The sequence below is a fragment of the Suncus etruscus genome, chromosome 5 (assembly GCF_024139225.1).
Source record: "Suncus etruscus isolate mSunEtr1 chromosome 5, mSunEtr1.pri.cur, whole genome shotgun sequence".
Taxonomy (NCBI): domain Eukaryota; kingdom Metazoa; phylum Chordata; class Mammalia; order Eulipotyphla; family Soricidae; genus Suncus; species Suncus etruscus.
The window spans coordinates 105,569,938-105,588,914 of record NC_064852.1 but is presented as its reverse complement, the minus strand read 5'-3'; the positions used below and the strand labels follow the sequence as shown (position 1 = coordinate 105,588,914).

The 18,977-nt window shown below is 42.6% G+C and overlaps 1 protein-coding gene across 1 annotated transcript in view; it reads left to right on the top strand.

The window, feature by feature from the left end:
* Nucleotides 1-7,063: 7,063 nt before the first annotated feature.
* ENPP2 (ectonucleotide pyrophosphatase/phosphodiesterase 2) overlaps nucleotides 7,064-18,977 on the top strand; it is a 157,127-nt gene continuing 145,213 nt past the window's right edge. The window contains exon 1 of the mRNA XM_049773393.1: nucleotides 7,064-7,179. Coding sequence (XP_049629350.1) covers nucleotides 7,159-7,179 — 21 coding nt within the window. The 5' untranslated portion in view covers nucleotides 7,064-7,158. The remainder of the gene's footprint in view (nucleotides 7,180-18,977) is intronic.

Here is an 18,977-nt window from a genome sequence, read left to right as displayed (position 1 = left end):
CAATGTTTTCAGTCTGGGAAATGGAAAGAAGAAATTGGGCTGAAGAAAGAAGAATTGATAACTCACTCCTCCACTTCTTTTTTGTTGTTGTTGTTTTTGGGCCACACCCAGTGACGCTCAGGGGTTACACCTGGCTATGTGCTCAGAAATCGCTCCTGGCTCAGGGGATGCCAGGGATAAAACCCAGGTCTGAGAAAAAAAATTCCAGGTCTGTCCTGGGTCAGCCATGTGCAAGGCAAATGCCCTACCGCTGTGCTATAGCTCCGGCCCCACTCCTCCACTTTTTTTTTTTTTTTTTGGCTTTTGGGTCACACCCAGCAACGCTCAGGGGCTACTACAGGCTCTATACTTAGAAATCGCCCCCAACAGGCTCTGGGGACTATATGGGATGCTGGGATTCGAACCACCGTCCTTCTGCATGCAAGGCAAATGCCTTACCACTGTGCTATCTCTCTGGCCCCACTCCTTCACTTTTTAAAGAGAATTTTATAAGATCAGGGGAAATTTTTGAGACAAGATAGATAATAAGCTTTGGGAGCTCTTTTGATCCAAATGTATTGTGCACTGAAAACATGGTCCAAAAAGTTTACATGTTTTTGCTGCTATCTATCCATTCATTTCTTTAATCAACACATATCTCTCAATATTTAGAAAATGAGGGCACCATGTAACATATATGCTCTTAACGATGACTTTAGAACAGATAATTGCAGAACTGTAGCTTCCCTCTTGGTCATAAAGCATAGATGGTGCTTTGAGAACACATTCTAGAAATACCTGCCCAGTCCAAGAAGCTTAGGGAAGGGATGTGTAAGTGGAGAGCAGAACACTGACCCATAGAGATGACGAGAAATACAAGCAGAAGGAAGAGAACATGGGAGAAGAAGTAAGAATCAGAACAAAGTGGGATGTGTAGATCTGGTGGGTTAACAGTGCCATGATTAGCATGGAAGCGGGTATGGGGATGACTGCATCAGCATAAAATAAGAAGCACTAGGAACTTGAGGAGGTTCTAGGCTAGATTGAGTTTTAGAATGAAGTGAACTAACACCACGGCTCATGACTGATGGGTGGAACATAGACTGGGTTCACACAAACACTTAGAGACTTTCATTTATAGGCAACCACTTTGACCAAATTATTGTTCAGCTATAATAAGGATTTGATGCTTCGTCTTCAGGACAATGGGTAACTCTGTATGCTACTAAGCAGAGGAATTGGTGGTCAGGTTAGAATTTTAGAACAAGCTCTCTGACTGCAGCATGGAAGATACATTGTTAGAAGACTTCAAACTGAAATCAAGGAGAATGGTTAAAAATACTGGGAGGTTCAGATAAGAGCTGATAGGGGCTTGATCTAGTTCAGTGGTGTTTGCTGGAATTGTGCTACCATGAGTAATTTGAGAAACTTGTTATTCACTGCTAATATGAATGGTAAGGGAAAACTCATTACCAGCCTTTAAGGAACTAGGCAGGAATTATACAATTATTCTTTTTGTTTGCTTGTTTTTGTTTTTTGGCCACATCAGGTGGCTCTCAAGGGTACTCCTGGCTCTGCACTCAGAAATTGCTCCTGCAAGCTCGAGGGACTATATGGGATGCTGGGAATTGAGCCCCGGTCTGTCCTAGGTCATTTGTGTGCAAGACAAACACCTTACCACTGTGCTATCTCTCTGGCTGACAATTATCCTTTTTAACCAAAGCCTGATTTGGTGAGGAAATCAAACAATAATTTTGCTGTGCTATGATTTCATCTCAGTGAGGAACTAGATGTTCTTTTCTTTTAGACCTCTCATTTAAAAGGCAATTGATACTACAAAGGGGGGCATTACTAATATATATATATATATATATATATATATATATATATATATGTGTGTGTGTGTGTGTGTGTGTGTGTGTGTGTTAGCATATAATCTAAAGTAACACATATAGCCATCACTTCCAAAATGGAAAGTAATAGAAATTCAATAATGGATTAGGAAGAGAAACAAAACATCTGTCTGTCCCTTTCAATTTATTTAGTTGTATATACTTTCACGTGAGCCTGATGGAAACATTTATGTTGTGACAACTTGTTGTGTTTCCATCACTCCTGCTCTTAGAAACATTTTCATCAGGCCATTGGAGGATCTCATTCATCACCCGAAAACAGCAACTCAAGCTTAAGCTTTTTGGTTGTGCAATTGAGTTAAATTTTTACAAACTCAATTGGTCTGGTGTGGGTGAGATGTCAGCCAGCAGGGCAAAGATGTGGGAAGTACAGAGTCAGACAATAGTGGGACTCACTACATGACAGATTTGTGGAGGTCTGGGTGAATTTCCTCAGTCACCAACCAGACATGTACCTTCGTGGGATCAAAATTAATGAACAAAATAATAATCGTTAGTAATTGATAAAGGTAAAGCCTCAATGACTAAAATAATCGTCCTATTTTTCTCCAGTTTTCTAACACCAAATGTACAAGCACTAAATATACCAAATGTACAAGCAACACAACCTGTCATGTGACTTCAAGTAGGGAAGCATCAGAGCCAGGTATGTACACAACATCAGCAACAACGGGTAAGAACAAGGAGATGAGAAGAGAGAATACAAAGAATAAAAGCAAAGAAGAAGGAGAGTTGAGTTTTAGCTTCAGTATTTTCCTACTCAAGCTTTGGGGCATTTGAAAAGACATTTCCTTGTACCTTGTACCTTAATTCAGAATGAACTTTCCATACACATTAGGATCTCAATAGATAACTGTAATCTATTACAGTAATCTATTACAGACTGAGTATTGTGTCTGAGGTCCAAGATAAGCTAATGGGGAGATACAGGGATGAATAGAAAAGATCTTTGTGTTTTAGTTGCTCACAGCTTACTCACAGGGAATGAGCAGGAAACATGTGCAAAGGGCTAGAATTCATGCTTTATATGCAGAAGCCCTTGATTGATTCTCTTGCACTACATGATCCCTTGCCCAATGCTAGATCTGCCTGCCCCTTTTATATTCAGGGGACAATTTGCCATTGTGCAGTCACTTCCCATAGTTTGGGATCACTGAGGTGAGGGAGTCTGAAAGAGGGATAATTAAACTACCTCTGAAGAGAAGTTGCCCCAAGGGTGGGAGAGAGCATACAAAGCAGTGGAGGGCAAGTGACAGTCTGCTAATTACACCCAATAACTCAAATCTTAATGCTTAAGTGAAAGAATAGAAGTTAGAGAGATAGTACAGCTGGTAGGACATTTGCCTTGCATGTGACCCAGATTCAATCCCTGTCACCCAATATGGTCCCCTAAACCCTGCTAGAAGTGATCCCTGAGCACAGAGCCAGAGTAAGGCCTAAGCGTACCAAATATGTCCCCCAAAACAATTGGGCTGGGGTGATAGCACAGTGGTAGGGCATTTGCCTTATACATGGCCAACCTGGAATGGACCCAGGTTTGATCCCCAGCATCCTATATGGTCCCCAGAGCCTGCCAGCAGTGATTTCTGAGAGTAGAGCCAGAAGTAGTGCTGAGTGCCACTGGGTGTGGCCTCAAAACAAAAAAAATTAAATTGAATGAAAAAAGTAGGGTGTTTTGTTTTGCTTTGTTTTGTTTTGGGGCCACACCCGGTGATGCTCAGGAGTTACTCCTGGCTCTGTGCTCAGAAATTGCTCCTGGCTTGGGGGACCATATGGGATGGATCTTTGTCCTGGGTCAGCCGCATGTAAGGTAAAAGCCCTGCCATTGTGCTATCTCTCTGGCCCCAAAAGGTAGATTTTTTTTTATTAAGAGATTTGAGTGTGTTGACAAACTTTGATGTCTTATTACTCTTGTAGTTGTCTTAAAGTAGGTGATAAGGGCAGTAGTGATAATACAATAGGTAGGGCACTGCCCTGTCTACAGACAATCTGGGTTGGAACCCCAGCACCCCATATGGTCCCTCATACCCACCCTGAGTGAGCTGGAGTGACTCTGAGGCTCACTCTCCTGACTCAGAGCCAGGAGTAACCCCTGGGCACTGCTGGGTATGGCCTTTAAAAAATATAGTTTATAAATGGGCTTATGAAGTAGAGAAGAAATGTAAAGAAAGGGAGATGGTTGATGTCTGAAGATTTCAGAAGAAATGTGAAGAGAGGAATTCTGTATCACTCAGCAGGAAAGGTACCTTTGATGTGGGAGGAAAAGCTTTGAGATGCAGATAAGTTTTCCACTGCTGAGACAGGAGGAGCCTGTGTTAATCCTGATAACTACAGAGCTCTTATTAGGAGAAAGGAAATTGCATAGTGAAGGAAAGACAGTGGGTGTGAGAACAGGGTTCTGCAGAGGTGGAGATAGTGACTTCATGTCACTACAGACATGGGTTGGCTGGGACACCTGAAAGAATTTCATAGTGCCAGGTTCCCAGGCAAGACTGCAGATCCCATATGTGACAAGACCTAGAGAAATGGATATATGGTGATTTGTATGCAAATCTAGCAGATAATCATGTCTTGGATAATCATGTCCTGCAGATGAACATGGCAGAGGACAAGGAAATAATGAGAGGAAAGACTTAAATTGGTATTCAAGACTGAGAACTTAAAGATCATTAGGAGAAGAAACAGGACAAACTCCAGTGGGTTCAAATTCAGGAGTTTGGTAGGATGAGCTGGAGAGCCGAGATGTCCTTGTTCCTGCTAAGTGAACACTCACAGAAAAGCACACCAGAGTAGATAATGACAGCCTGAGAGGTAGAATAGCAGGTAAGGCCCTTGCATTGTAAGCAACCCGAGTTCCATCCTGAACCCACTAGAAGTGATCCGAGTACAGAACCAGGAGCAAACCTTGAGCACAGCCAGGTATCCTCCCTCCCCCTAAAAAATTTTTTTGTTTTGTTTTTGAGAACAGTGTGTCAGAAGAAACACAAAGAAATTTACCAACACAACTTTCATTATTCTCCATAGTTTGTACCATAATCCCCTCTAAACTGAAGAGAAAACAAAACAAAACACCAATGGATTGCTATCATTTTTTGTACCTGGGAAGAAGAAACTGCCTCATTCTCATGAAGTGAAGGTACATAACTTGAAAACTAGGTCTATGTTGACTTTGTGTCCTGGTTGTAAAATAACATAGGACTCCTGCATCCTGTCTTGTGAGTTGATAACCAAAGGCCAATTGTACTAGCCCATTCGACCCTGCAGGATGAAGTCCAAACTGCCGGGAGTGATACCACAGGTGGATTAAAGTCCAAATCCACACCCAACATTCGGGCTGGACAACTGTATTCAGTTCACCCCATTCTTTCAGGGTGGCCTCAGGGTCAGTTCTGTCCTCCTCTTGGCTGACTCCTTTTAAATTGAGAGTGAGTATTGCCCCTTTCTTCCAGCTTTTGTAAGCCAAGGGAATGAGAGAAGGTCCCCCCATGGCAGCTGGTTGGAGTGCATTCCGCAACCAGGATGATGACACTTGTTGAGGAGGACTCTTTCCCACCCCCTAGTTCCACACCCAATTTTTGAATTTGTCATCCACTGGGAAGACTTCAGGAAAAAAAAATGGCCTTGTTTTGTTAAACTAGAGGTTAAAATAACCTTCAGGGGTCTCAAACTCGAGGCCCGCGGGCCGTTTGCTGCCCTCCGTACATTTTGTGGCCCTGCCCTAGAGGAATCTTTTTTTGTTTTGTTTTGTTTTAGTTGTTTGGGTCACACCCCCCCCAATGTTCAAGGCTTACTACTGACTTTGCACTCAAGGATCACCCCGACTTTGCCTCCTGTGGCCCAGGTAAATTGTGTTTGAGACCCCTGCTAGCAGCTCGAAACAGGCTTGTTCTCACCCCTCAAGAGTGAATGGACTGGTTCCCAGAGCAAATTTGGAGCAAATGGTAGATATTACTATCTACCCATTCAAACTAAAGACAGTGCATACAACTCCAGATTAACTACCGCTATCAACAACCAAGACAGGGGTTGCATGAAAAGTAATTCCTGACATTTAACTTTTTTTGACTCAGAAAGGAAAAGAGCGGAAGGCACTGTTGATTTCAGGGCTGGTGGTTCTTCCTCTGTTTCCACCATGGGACAAGTCGATGTCTGTTTTAATTTCACGAACCTTGTTTTGTCAATATGACCCAGATCTCTGATTTTTTTTTTAAAAAAAAAAAGAGGGATTGGGGAGATTGGACAAAGACCCTATTTCTTGGAGAGACCTGTAGGAGTCAAAGACAAACTTTCCATTAGGTTCGGTTTAAAAGCCAGATGAGGGGCAATAGAGTTAGGAAGGGTAAGGCGTTAGCCTTGCATGCAGCTGACCAGAGTTCGATCCCATTTGGTTCCCCAAGTTCTCCAGGAATAAGTGAACCCAGAGTATGGAGCCAAGAGTAAATGCCAGAGCAGTGTGGCTGGATGTGCTCCCTCTCCCCACAACAAGAAAAAAAAAGGCTAAATGATTGCACACTGTTGAAAAGCTTGCAGGGGTCTCAAACTCGCGGCCCACGGGCCGTTTGCGGCCCTCCATACAACATTTTGTGGCCCTGCCCTAGAGGAATCTTCTTTTGTTTTGTTTTGTTTTAGTTGTTTGGGTCACACCCCCCAATGTTCAAGGCTTACTACTGACTTTGTACTCAAGCATCACCCCGACTTTGCCTCCTGCGGCCCCCAGGTAAATTGAGTTTGAGACCCCTGCGAGTATTTCGCATACACTGGGGTGCGGTCTTGGCGGGGGCAGTAAGTACGGTGGTGCCATTTTCGAGTATGTTAAAGGAACATACCAGTGACTGCCCGCCCGCATAAACCTGTTAATTCGCCTTGGCGACCCCACAGAATAAAACCCTGCAGCAAAATTCTTGCGGACGCCGGAGAGAAGAAAAATCGTGATCAAAGGAAGAAGGAAAGCTCCATGGAGCGATTCTCCTAGAAAGACTCCGGTCAAAAATTAACAGGGCCTACCGCGGGGGTAGTAATGAGTACGCGCGCCCCGGTTACCGCGTCTTCCGCGGCTCGGGACACTTTTCCTTCCCAAAGCCACTTTGTCAAAGGTCATGTGTGAATCTTGTCAAAGGCCAACCTCCAAAGGAATCATTGTCCCCCGGGACATCTGCCCTAGAGAGATCCGCAGAGCAAACGGCGCCGTGCAAACAAGAGCAGCCCGGGGCACGAGCCCGGGCAGAGCGCAGAGCGCAGCGGACGCGCAGCACCCACCGGCCGCAGCATGACCCGCCGCGTAGATCGGGTACGGTAGGCTCCTCTCCTCGTGCCCCTCAACACCAGCCCTGGGGGGATGCGAGTCGCCCACGGCAGCTCGCTGAGCCTGGAAACCTTGCCACGCGCCTGGCGCTTTGCAGGGAAAGATCGTTCCCTTGCAACTCAGCCGCACCAGCGATTTCCCAGGCGTGCCAGACGCAGCGCGCACGGACTTTCCCCCTTGCCGTGGAAGATCTGAGTAGGCCCACATGGATCTCTTCGACTGGCAGACAGAAACCACCCGTGTCCAGCGAGGACCCCCCCCCCCCCTTGGGAGGCACTGGAGGTCTCGGGAACGTTCTGTGGAATTTGTGTCTCCACCTCCAGGCGCAGGGAGCCCTTTGGTGGGGGAGTACGCAGCAGGCCAGCCGAGGCTCAGGGCCCTTTGTACTTCATTGTTTGTCCAAGCCGTTCAGAGGGATCTAGAGAGTTTGGGAGACGAGTGCAGGGAGTCTGGGGTCTTGCAACAAGAAGCAACTGTTTTGGGTCTGGAGCTGGGCACCTCACAAAGAGGGTGCTCCGGGGCCTTGGGTACAGTTGGTTTAGGCGCAGACAGTGGGTCAAAGGGATCGAGCGGGTTTGAGCAGAGCCACCCTCGAGTTGCATTGTAAGAGTGTAAACCCCAACCCCATGTTTCTCCATGACAAAGACCATGAAAACAAAAGCCTTTCTAGTGCTCGGCGGGGACCCAGGAAAAGCGATTCTGGTGTTTGTTTCCAAGCCTCGATCAGATCACACACACTGCATTCCCAACGGCAGAAAGGACCCTGGAGTGAGTTTCTTTGGTCCTCTTGAGCTACCATCTTGAATAGTTTGCTCCTGGCCTTCCCACTCAAGGTGGAAAAGTGGGTGGCATCAACTGCTCATACTAGTTCTGCCTTCACACCCTGCCAGCTATACCCATTCTGAAGACAAGCTTGATGAGCAGTTCCCAGGACTTTGGTGGGCATTTGTAGATAGAAGCCTTTGAATTAGTCTTCATATGTATCTCAATTGGTTTCCTTTGGTTTTGTTTCCCCATTGCCTTCTCACCTAGCTTTTTCCCCTCCCTTTGGGGGTGGGGCCTTGTTTTTGATCTCAAAAAAGGCCTGAGCTGGGAGCTGCCGTCTAGGCTCGTGGTTCCACGTGGTGGAGTGACTGGCTTGTGGGTGAACAGCTTGCAGTTTGAGTTTCTTGCTTGCTAAACCTTTCTAACTGTGTGGATTATTTATTGTGGAGGAATTGCTACAGAACAGGTGTCTCTTGTCCTACCCAGATAGGGGACATGGGATTCCCTCTTCCAGATCGTGGAACACACAACCGACCATTCAAAACCAGTGGACATTCCCGTCTCCTCTCCAAGGATTCTGTCATGCCAGGTTTCCCTCTGGTTCCCAGCTGCCTTTGAATAACTAGCTAGTGCCTCTAAGCATCTCGCGCATGGGTGCTGGTATGTCCACCGAGGGGGAACTTTCCTGACTCTTGCCTTTTCTCTCTCCCACAATATCCTTGAATTATTTCATCTACTTTCAGGGCATCATCAATCACCACAAACATGTTTTCACTTTGTATTCTCGCCAAATACCAACCATTCATTGAGGTTATCTCCACCTTCTTGTTTCATCAACATCTTAAAATGAACTTGCTCAGAACTGAAGAGGCCAGCCTGGGAGATATAGTTCAGAGGGCTCGAGTGCAAAAGCCTTGCATGCATGAGGCCCCAATATCCATGGTTGCACCATCGGGTGTGACTGGCGGCCCCTAACACTATTGGATAGGACCAGAACCATAGCATTGAATTATCTAACCTGGTGGAATATTGCAGGAATGACTCCTGGGTCCTTGGAAAGGACCTGCAAAAGTGAATTTGTTGTATTTTCCCAAACCAGTTCCTCCTCTTCTACTTTCCACCATACAACATCTCTGGTACCCAATTCAGATACAATAAAACAGCCTAGGTGACTTCCTATCTCTCATTCATGGCATCTAACAGTCCCCAGGTTCTATCTGTCCCATCTCCTTAAGATTCTTCTGTGTACAGGGCCAGAGAGATAGCATGGAGGTAAGGCATTTGCCTTGCATGCAGATGGACGGTGATTCAAATCCCAGCATCCCATATGTTTCCCCCAGCCTTCTAGGAGCGATTTCTTAGCGTAGAACTAGGAGTAAACCCTGAACACTGCCGGGTGTGACCCATTCTCCCCCCTCCCCCCAAAAAAGATTCTTCTGTGTAGTTCTCCTGTCATGGTTTTACTTAAGTCAAAAGCTGCTTCCAGTCACAGCTTTGCATTTGGGAACCATCCTGCTCCACTCCTAACTCCAACCTTGCCACTTTATTGTATCAGGAGGTCTTTGCACACTGCAAGGGAGCCATGAGGTCAGTATCAAAAAGTCATTGGTGGATTCTTTATTTATTATTTATTTATTTATTGTCTTGTTTTAAACACACCCGGCGATGCTCAGAGGCTATTCCTAGCTTTGCTCAGGATGCCTTCCTGGCATGCTCAGGGGGGCATGTGGGATGCCCGAGACCAAACTCAGGTCGAGCGTGTGCAAGGCAAGTGCCCTACCCGCTGTTCTACTGCTCTGGCCCCTTTTTTTATTTTTTCTTTTCCCTCTTTCAGAATAAGGTTGATCTCTATAGCCTCCTTTTCTAGTACCTTCTTCAAGCTTGCCTCTTGCTCCTCATATTTTAGACACATTTTTTGTGCTTATGGTGTGCAAACGTAGCCTCTTGACTGCCAAACATGAGTTTCTTCTTCATCTTTTCTTAGGTCAGAATCTAATTCCCATTTTTCTTTAAAGACTCAACAGAAGGCCTGAGCAATAAATTATACAGCAGGTTGAGAACTTGCCTTGCATCTGGCTGACCCAGAGTTCAGTCTCTAGTACATTAATCTCTGATGTCACCCCCAGCCTATCAGGAGAGAACCCTGAGTGCAGAGCCAGGAGTAAGCCCCAAGCTATGCTGGATGTGGCCCCAAACCAAAAGAAATAAAGTGAATAATAGAGATTAAGTAGAGGGGCTGGAGTAATAGCACAGCAGTAGCTGTTACCTTGCATGTGGCTGACCCAGGACGGACTGTGATTTGACCCCCTGGTGTTCCATATGGTCCCCCAAGCCAGGAGCAATTTCTCTTTTATTTTTTTGTTTGTTTGTTTTTGGGTCACACCCAGTGATGCTCAGGGGTTACTCCTACTATGACCTTAGAAATCGCTCCTGGCTTGGGGGGATCATATGGGACGCTGGGGGGGGTGGTGGTGTCGAACCACAGTCCGTCCTAGGGACATACATATAAAGGTGCTCATGACTACTCTCACGTATCAACTGTAACTAGCCACATGCAAAGCAAACTCCTTTGTTTTGGCAGCCATACCTGTGACATTCAGTCATTACTGCTGGCTCTCTGGTAGTGTTTGAGGGTTCTTATGGGATACTGGGGATCAAACTCATATTAGCTGAATGAAAGAAAAATGCCCTCCCCACTGTTCTATCTTTCCAGTCTCAAGGCAAACTCCTTAAGCCCTGCACTATCCTATCTGTCCAGCCAGGATTTACCTTTCTTCATTGCAACTACAGATATTCCTTGCTTAACGACCTACCTGTTTAGCAACTGCTTGCATTTACGACCATCTCTTCACCATTATTTTATTTTAAATATTCTTTTTCCATCTTGTATACTCTACAGTACAGTACTGTGGTTTTTGGTGCTTTAATGTACCTACGTTACTAACTTTATGTTCTGTAATACATTGCTGTACTGTGTAAATTACACAACCTATGCAAATTAAAACAAGTGGAAATTTTCAGTGTGATCTTTCTCGTTATTTTACTTATTCAGAATACTGTATTGTTAAGTACTATGCATATTCTGTACTACTGTATACAGTACATGCAGTTCCTCACTTAACGACCAGTTCGCTTAACACCCAAGTCTTTGAAACGAAACTTGGTCGTTAAGCGAGGAGTATCTGTATATATTTACTTATCAGTTTTCTACTGATGTGTAAACTTGAGGGAACAAGTCGGTTATTTTTGTCTTAGCATCCTCAGAAGTATCCCTGAGGGTCTCCAAAGGGGAGAGCAGGTAGGTTCTGAGAGTGTGATGGGGCCTAAGGAGGATTCAGATGAGAAAATGCAACTTTGGTTTTCTAGAGAAAATATGCATTCCCCACACTCTAGAAGTGAATGATAAGTAAGTTGCATGCTATTTAAACGTCAAACTGGTCTTGTTTGAGAGACAGCCTAAATCCCACTGTGTATATTCTCCTGTGTTAGAAAGATGGTGTGGATTGAAAACTGGTTGAGGGGTCAGAATGATAGCATAGTGGTAGGGTGTACCTTGCACGCTGCCAACTTGGGACAGACCTGGGTTCCATCCCCGATATCCCATAAGATCCTCTGAGTCTTCAGGAACAATTTCTGAGTGCAGAGCCAGGAATAACCCTTGATTGCCACTGGGTGTAGCCTCCAAAACATAAATAAGACAAACAAAGAACTGGTTAAATGTACTTATTAAAGGGTAAATGATCAGTGTCTTTGGTGGTATATGCATTGGAATCGAGTCTTTCTGTTTTATTCAATATCATTGATGATAATATTTATACAATAAATAGGCATAAACAAGGACTACAGCCCCAAACTAACAATAGACTGTAGTTTATTTTTACTTCTTCATTTGAAGGAGAATGTAGAGATATATAGAAAATGCATTGTGGTATATATGTATACATGGGGCAAATAATTGCAGATTGATGTTGAAGACAGTACAAACCAGAGAGATAGAAAGGAAGAGGGAGAAAAATTGGAGAAAAATAGGGGAGGGAGGAAGGAGTCAAAGGGAATCAGTTAGTAAATGGCTTCAAATAGTGGTAAAGGTATATGTATATGCATTTACTTACATTTTTTAACTACTTAAGCTCATTTAGAATGAATTTTTATTTTTATGTATTTATTTATTTATTTATTTTTGTTTTTGGGCCACACCCTGTGACGCTCAGGGGTTACTCCTGGCTATGCGCTCAGAAGTTGCTCCTGGCTTCTTTTTTTTTTTTTTTTAAATTTATTTGAACACCTTAATTACATACATGATTGTGTTTGGGTTTCAGTCATGTAAAGAACACCACCCATCACCAGTGCAACATTCCCATCACCAATGTCCCAAGTTTCCCTTCTCCCCACCCGACCCCCGCCTGTACTCTAGACAGGCTCTCCATTTTCCTCATACATTCTCGTTATTAGGACAGCTCCTGGCTTCTTAGGGGACCATATGGGACGCCGGGGGATCGAACCGCGGTCCGTCCTAGGCTAGCGCAGGCAAGGCAGGCACCTTACCTCCAGCGCCACCGCCCGGCCCCATAGAATGAATTTTTATATAGTTTCCTTTCCCCCTTCCTTTTGTTGACATTTTGATAACTGGTAGTTTTACACATGCCTGGCTGTGGCTCTCACACATTTTTGTTTTTTTAGCTCTGGCACTATCAGATGGGGGTCCCACATCAGATTGCAGTCCTTGCCCCTGGGACTTGGACTTCTTTAGCTCAAGAAGCATCTCTTGCTATTTGTTGGTTTTGGTTTGGGGCTACACACTGTGGTGATCAGAAATTACTTCTGACTCAGCACTCAGGGGTCATTTCTGGCATTCCTGGCAGGCTTGGGGAATTATATGTGATGCCGGATATTGAACCCAGGTTAACTGCAAGGCAAGCACCCTACCCACTGTATTATCTCTCTAGCCATGTTTGCACTCCTTTTTCCTTTCTTTCCTTTTTTTTTGACACACACACACACACACACACACACACACACACACACACACACATACACATATATATTTTTTGGTTTGTGGGTCACACTCAGCAGTGCTCAGGGGTTACTCCTGGCTCTACACTCAGAAATCACTCCTGGTAGGCTCGTGGGACCACATGGGATGCCGGGATTCGAACCACCGTCCTTCTGCATGCAAGGCAAATGCCTTACCTCCATACCATCTCTCTGGCTCCAAAATATTTTTTAATTTATAAATAAGTTATTTAATTGTATTTCTCTTTTTGTCTTTTTCATTTTTGTAAAATCTTATTTTATTGAAACAATTGTGATTTACAGAGTCCTTCACAGATGAATTTTAGATATACAGTGAGTCGGGGCTCCTCCTTCCACCAGTGGCCCCAGAGTGCATTCTACACCACCCTTTGCCCCCTGACCTGCCAGTGTAACAGGCCCCTTTGAGTCTAGATTTTTAAAGTTTAGGTTCCTTGATTCTATTGTCATTGATTTTGACTTAGTTATTTAGTTCTGACCTTATTTATTTCCCCCCTTTCTCTCTCTTTTTGTTTCTGGATCACACTCATAGTGCTCAGGACTCATCTGTCACCCCTTTTGTGGTGCTTGCACATACCTGGTTGCATGGCAGCCAAAAAAAACTTATGCTGGGGAATCACAGATGACAGAACTGCAGGCTTCAATAACAGAGATTGTATTTGGCATGTATGAAGCACTAGGGAGTTGAAATCTTGACTATATTTTGTGAGAATGGTGCTCTGAGCCCTGCACTATTCCTTTGGGCCTCAGATTTAGGAGATTAAACTGAAGATAAAACCCACCAGGAGGAGCTGGAGAGATAGCACAGCAGTAGGGCATTTGCCTTGCAAGTGGCCGACCAAGGACCAAATGGGGTTCAAATCCGGGCAACCCATATGGTCCCCGAGCCTGCCAGGAGTGATTTTTGAGCAGAGAGCCAGTAGTAATCCCTGAGCACCGCCAAATGTGGACCCAAAACAAAACAAACAAACAAACAAATAACCCACCCACCAAATCCACCAGGAAATGTTTCTCCTATGATGAAGTAACATTAACTTTTATTAAAAGAGATATAGAGTGTAGAACATGGATGCTGATTATTGTTCTCCTGTGTATTGTGCAGACCATTTTCAGAGCAATTATATCTAGTTATAGGTCTACAAATAAATTGACTAGCATTTTTAGCATTCATTATGTATTTGTTACTCTGTGGGTTACTCATGATAACAGTACTGAAAGAGACAGACTTGCTATCATGGAATTCACAGTACAAAAATTTTTTTTTTGGTTTTTGGGTCACACCCAGGGGTGCTCAGGGATTATTCCTGGCTCTGCACTCAGAAATTGCTCCTGGCAGGCACTGGGGACCATATGGGATGCCGGGATTCGAACCACCATCCATTCTGAATCAGCTGTATACAAGGCAAATGCCCTACAGCTGTACTACCACTCCGGCCTCCAGAAAAAAATTTTGAGACAAATTTTGTTTGAGATAAATCAACAGAGGACTTTAATATTACCCTTGCTTTAATAGGGAAAGCATAGGTCTGTTTCCATTTATAAAGGGGTATTTAATTCAAACGTAATGGAATTAAAATATGTTTTCAAAAAAAAGTGATATTTTAGTGGAAAACCAAAGGGTGAGTAAGAGACTGGTGGTAGAGGAAAAGGATTGCCAGCATAGGCAACTGTGCTGTGAGGGGTTGAGAATAAAAGGCCTACACAAGGGACTGAAAGGATACACAGAAAGGGAGGGGTTGAGAAAGATGAGACCAGAGTGAAATTTCATGTTACAGAACTGGATTGATCCTTAATCATACAGGGATCAATGGAGAGTTGTAAGCAGAGCAGTGGAATCATCAATCAGTTTTGGGTTCTAGGAAGATCATTTTGGTGGCAATAGAGTCAATTGTTGAGCCCATGTGAGAGAGAGAGAGAGAGAGAGAGAGAGAGAGAGAGAGAGAGAGAGAGAGAGAGAGAGAGAGAGAGAAGAGAGAGAGTCACTTAAGAGACTTGTAATAATCTAAACAATCAAGATGGTAGCTGAAAGATGACACTGAGTGGCAGATTGTCAAGTTAATTAGGAGTTCTAAAGCTACAAAGCACTGGCAAACTAAAGGAAATATGTAAGGAAAAGACAAGCAAAAATGATATTGAGAAGGATTTCATCTCTCTTATACCCTTGAAGAGGGATTAGCATTGAGAAGATAGCACCAGCCTAAATGGGTGAAAGATAAATTTCAGCTCAATACAATGGATTTTCAAAGGAAGTTGTTCATGACAATGCATTCTTTGTTCTAGAAATATTTAAACAAAGTTTTGATTACTATCTCAGAAAAGTTAGAGAGAGTGATTCACGGCTAGGGTGAAGGACATGAGATTTGAGGAAGACTCTTAAGTCTTTCAAATAGCTTAGTATCGAAGCCCCACTGTGATCCATCCCTTGAGGGTGTCTTATGTATTGTTGCCTCTTCAGTCTCTCAAGCTGTTGTCTTGTAGAAACAATGAAGGACATTAAGTACTACTTTGGATAATAATGTTTGTGATTACACATCCCTCTGATTTTCTATTTCTACCTTGTCCCCTGACATCCTTTTAGAAACTCTAGGAATTACTTTTGCTGGTCAGTTTGGCATATTTTTTGTTTTGTTTTGTTTTCAGAGTGGGCTGGACATTGTGCTGAATGTTTCTTTACAGCTTCCTGTTTCCTGTATCAGGATTGTCCATCTGTATATCCTATATATTTCACTGTGATATTCTTCTTGCTTTAAATCAAGACCCAATCTACATAAAATACTGAGTCTTGAGGGCCAGAGAGATAGCACAGTATAGAGCTCTTGCCTTGCACATAGCTGACCCAGATTCGAATCCTGGAAACCTACATATTTTCCCAAGTCCTTTCAGGAGTGGTCCTGAGCTTAGAGCCAGAATAAATCTAGGTACCCATAAGTAATTAGACTTAAAAAACAAAAGGAAATGGGGCTGGAGAGATAGCATGGTGGCAAGGAATTTGCCTTGCATGCAGAAGGTTGGTGGTTCATATCCTGGCATCCCGTATGGTCCCCTGAGCCTGCCAGGAGCGATTTTTGAGCATAGAGCCAGGAGTAACCCCTGAGCACTGCCGGGTGTGATCCAAAAACAAAAACAAAAACAAAAACAAAAAAAGGAAAAAAATGACCCAGTCCTTCATTCAACATTTTTATTATTACAGTATCAACTATATAAGTATTTTTACATAATTGATCTTCTATTGTATCCTTAAAGTCAAGTATATGAAAGTATTCTGAATGATTCATGAAAAGGGTACTCAATGGTATCAATGGTATTGTTTAAGCCAATAACATTTAAAATGTATTTATATATTGTTGGGTTTTGGGTAACACCTGGTGATGCTCAGGCATTATTCCTGGCTCTTTACTCAGGAATTATTCCTGGTGATGCACAGGGACCTTATGGAATGCTGAGGAATTAACCATGAGCAACCATGAGCAAGGCAAGTGCCTTACCCAATCTATTATCTCTCAGACCCAACAACAGCATTGTAGAAGGACATTTCCAACCATAAAGAAAAACATACTTTTATTTTATAAATAATGGTTGCATTTTGTGGGAAAATGAAATAATTCAAGAAGAAACATGATAATGCTTATAATCTCACACCTGGAGATCAGCATAATAACATGTTGGCTAATTTCTCTTTCATACTTTTGTATGAATTTAAGATAATCTTAGGATCTGATATTGTAAAAATTTTATCTTTACAAACAGCATTGCGAAAAATATGCCATTCCCGTGCTATATTATGCTTTTAAAACTTGATCATCCATAGATGCATTGGAATCTACTCTATAGATGTTTGTTTAACAAGCTCTTTTTTTTTTTTTTTTGTGGTTTTTGGGTCACACCCGGCAGTGCTCAGGGGTTATTCCTGGCTCCAGGCTCAGAAATTGCTCCTGGCAGGCACGGGGGACCATATGGGACCCCGGGATTCGAACCGATGACCTCCTGCATGAAAGGCAAACGCCTTACCTCCTTGCTATCTCTCCGGCCCCTAACAAGCTCTTCTTAATAGAATCAGGCTGTCTTTTTTTTTGTGCTATAAATAAAGCAATGATGACTCCCTGGACCCTGGACCCATATACCCATTTTTTGTTGTTGTTATTTTTGAGTCACACTTGACGACACTCAGGGATTATTCCTGACTCTGCACTCAGAAATTGCTCCTGGCAGGCTCGGGGGACCATATGGGATCTGGGATTTGAACCAATGTCTGTTCTGGATTGACTGTGTGCAAGGCAAATGCCCTACTACTGTGCTATCTCTCCGGCACCATCCATATGCCCATTTTATGGGAATATATATATATTTTTTTTTTTTTTTTTTTTTTTTTTGTGGTTTTTGGGTCACACCCGGCAGTGCACAGGGGTTATTCCTGGCTCCAGGCTCAGAAATTGCTCCGGGCAGGCACGGGGGACCATATGGGGCGCCGGGATTCGAACCGATGACCTCCTGCATGAAAGGCAAATGCCTTACCTCCATGCTATCTCTCCGGCCCCGGAATATATATATTTTTTAAAATAACAAGACCATTCCTGACTATAAAAGAATATTGAATTGCTCATTGAAGTATGAGTGACAAAAAATGTGATTTTGCCTTAATTTTTTTCTGTTTTATTACATAAACATAATAAACCTTTTATATAATATTTTTAAAAATTATGTATTACTTATTAGACCTTTAATATCACAGTGGTATCTTTTTAATTAAATCACTGAGATACATAGTTCCAAAGATTTTCATGATTGACCTCAAGTCATACAACATTCCAACAAAGGTAACAAATTTTTATTCACAGTAAGGAAAGTTGAGGTTAGCACTATATGTGGCTTAAAGTAGAGCCTGTGTCTTGCATATGTGAAGCTCTGGGTTTGATTCACAGCACTGCAAAACAAAAAACAAAACAAAACAAAACAAAACAACAAAAAAAACCCACAAAAAAACCCTAATTAATTCATATAATGAAAAGTGCTGCACTGCTTGTTATTTCTGAAAAGAGGGTTGATCTGTGTTTTGGTGTCTGGAAGAAGGTTCCTGAGCATGGCCTTAGATCCTTATTCTAAAGTAAATAATTCATCTTAAACAATCCACAGGAGACTAAACATGGGAGACTAAAATATTATCTTCTGTAAAGCAGATCTTTGTTGGGAAACACTGAGTATCAGTTTGGTGGCTTTTTAACAAAACAAATGAAAACAAAAGATATTGCTCTATCCTCTCACTACTCAAAGTCCTCCAGGACCTCAGAATATGAGTTTACCTTTATTAGTGAGGGTTTTCCAGAGAAATAAAAATAAGATCTCTCTCCTTTTTTTCCTCCTTTGTCTTATCTCTCTCTCTTTTCTCTCTCTCCCCTCTTTTCTCTCCCCCAACCTTTTTTTTTGGGTCACACCTGGTGATGCTCAAGTTTTTCTTTTTTCTTTCTTTCTTCTTTCTTTTCTTTCTTTCTTTCTTTCTTTCTTTTTCTTTCTTTCTTTTCTTTCTTTCTTTCTTTCTTTCTTTCTTTCTTTCTTTCTTTCTTTCTTCTTTTCTTTCTTTCTTTCTTTCTTTTCTTTCTTTCTTTCTTTCTTTCTTTCTCTTTCTTTTCTTTCTTTCTTTCTTTCTTCTTTCTTTCTTTCTTTCTTTCTTTTTTCTCTTTCTTTCTTCTTTCTTTCTTTCTTTCTTTCTTTCTTTCTTTTTCTTTCTTTCTTTCTTCTTTCTTTCTTTTTCTTTTCTTTCTTTCTTTCTTTCTTTTTCTTTCTTCTTTCTTTCTTTCTTTTCTTTCTTTCTTTCTTTCTTTCTTTCTTTCTTTCTTTCTTTCTTTCTCTTTCTTTCTTTCTTTTTCTTTCTTTCTTTCTTTCTTTCTTTCTTCTTCTTTCTTTCTTTCTTTCTTTCTTTTTCTCTCTTTCTTTCTTTCTTTCTTTTCTTTCTTTTCTTTCTTTCTTCTTTCTTTCTTTTTTTCTTCTTTCTC